Source organism: Helianthus annuus, chromosome 4 (assembly GCF_002127325.2).
Source record: "Helianthus annuus cultivar XRQ/B chromosome 4, HanXRQr2.0-SUNRISE, whole genome shotgun sequence".
In the NCBI taxonomy this organism is placed as follows: Eukaryota; Viridiplantae; Streptophyta; class Magnoliopsida; order Asterales; family Asteraceae; genus Helianthus; species Helianthus annuus.
In genome coordinates, this window is record NC_035436.2 from 113,950,571 (window position 1) to 113,952,067 (window position 1,497).

Consider the following 1,497-nt stretch of genomic DNA (forward strand, 5'->3'; position numbering starts at 1 on the left):
GCCAATGGTAATCATCTCAGTGTGTGTGCTATTCTCGAATCCCATGTTGAGGTTGCTAAGCTTTCTAAAGTTTGTCGAGGCGTCTTTAAAAAGTGGGAATGGACGTCTAACGGATGGGTTTGTAATAGAGGTACCAGAATTATTGTGGGATGGAATGATGAGGTAGTTGACCTTATGGTATTAGCGTAGACTGATCAGGTTGTGCATGTCCAAATAATATCCAAGATTGACTCAAAAACTCTTCTTTGTTCGTTCGTTTATGCTAAGAACACGTATCAGGAAAGAAGGGTATTATGGCAGGACCTGTGTAAACATAAGCAATTTGTGTATGATCAACCATGGATTGTTATGGGATATTTTAATTCAGCTCTTTATGTGGGCGACTGTCTTTATGGCACTTCTACTCCATCTATAGGTATGCGTGAATTTTTTGAATGTGTTCAATACAACAAGCTACTAGATATTCAAGGGCATGGCCTTCACTTTACTTGGACTCAAAAACCAAGAAATGGGGTGGGTATTCTTAAGAAGTTTGACCGGGTTATGGGGAATGTTAAGGTGTTAGATTTGTTTCCGAATGCGCATGCTTTATACCATCCCTATCAGGTCTCAGATCATGCTCCTTGTATCCTCAAGTTAAATGGGGAAACTCGGGTGAAGCCTAAACTGTTCAAGTTTGCTAATTTTATTGCTGCGAAAGATAAGTTCAAAGCTTGTGTTCAACATGAATGGAATAAAAGGGTGGAGGGTATCCCTATGGTTTCAGTTGTTACAAAGCTTTGGAATCTGAAGCACCTATTGAGGAAGCTTCTTCACCAGCAAGGTAACATACATAAAAAGGTGAAAGACCTAAGAATTAGACTTGATGAAATTCAAAAACAAATCGATATAAATCCCCTAGATGCAGCTCTTCAGGATTAGGAGGCCAATTTCATTAAGGAATTTCATAGTGCAGCTTATGATGAGGAATCGTTTCTAAAACAAAAGGCAAAGATTGAGTGGCTTTGTGCAGGCGATAGTAACACTTCTTACTTTCATAATTGTGTCAAAAGCAGGAACGCTAGAAGTAAAATCCATAGTATCAAGGATGCTAGTGGTAATCAATTTGAGGGTACGGGTGTTGAAGCTGCTTTGGTCGAGCGCTATGCTAACTTTTTGGGAAAAGAAGATAAGGTGGATGACTTAATTATGGAGAATCTCTTTGATAATGTCATAAGCCTAGAAGCGGCCGTTCACATGGTTCGCCAGATTACACAGGAAGAGGTTAAAGCTACTATGTTTAGCATTGGTGAAAACAAAGCCCCAGGGCCAGATGGTTATATGTCGACATTTTTTAAGAAGTCATGGGATATTGTTGGAAATGAAGTAACTGCGGCCATTCTTCAGTTCTTCGATAATGGTAAACTTCTTAAACAAGTGAACCATACTATTATTGCTCTTGTCCCTAAAGTGCCTACCCCGAACTCGGTTCTTGAATATAGTCCCATCTCTTGTTGA

At 39.5% G+C, this 1,497-nt stretch overlaps 1 protein-coding gene across 1 annotated transcript; it reads left to right on the forward strand.

Annotated features, from left to right (window-relative positions):
• Positions 1–348: 348 nt before the first annotated feature.
• Positions 349–1,497, forward strand: LOC110933570. The gene is made up of 2 exons (XM_022176785.1): positions 349–823; positions 956–1,497. The coding sequence occupies exons 1-2, from the start codon at positions 349–351 to the stop codon at positions 1,495–1,497; spliced, it is 1,017 nt and encodes a 338-aa protein (XP_022032477.1).

Excerpts from the sequence above, each read along its gene's own strand:
- LOC110933570 (XM_022176785.1), top strand. The coding sequence starts at position 349 with ATGGGATATTTTAATTCAGCTCTTTATGTGGGCGACTGTCTTTATGGC. Across the intron at positions 824-955 it reads GAAGCTTCTTCACCAGCAAG|CTTATGATGAGGAATCGTTT; the intron begins GTAACATACATA and ends TTCATAGTGCAG.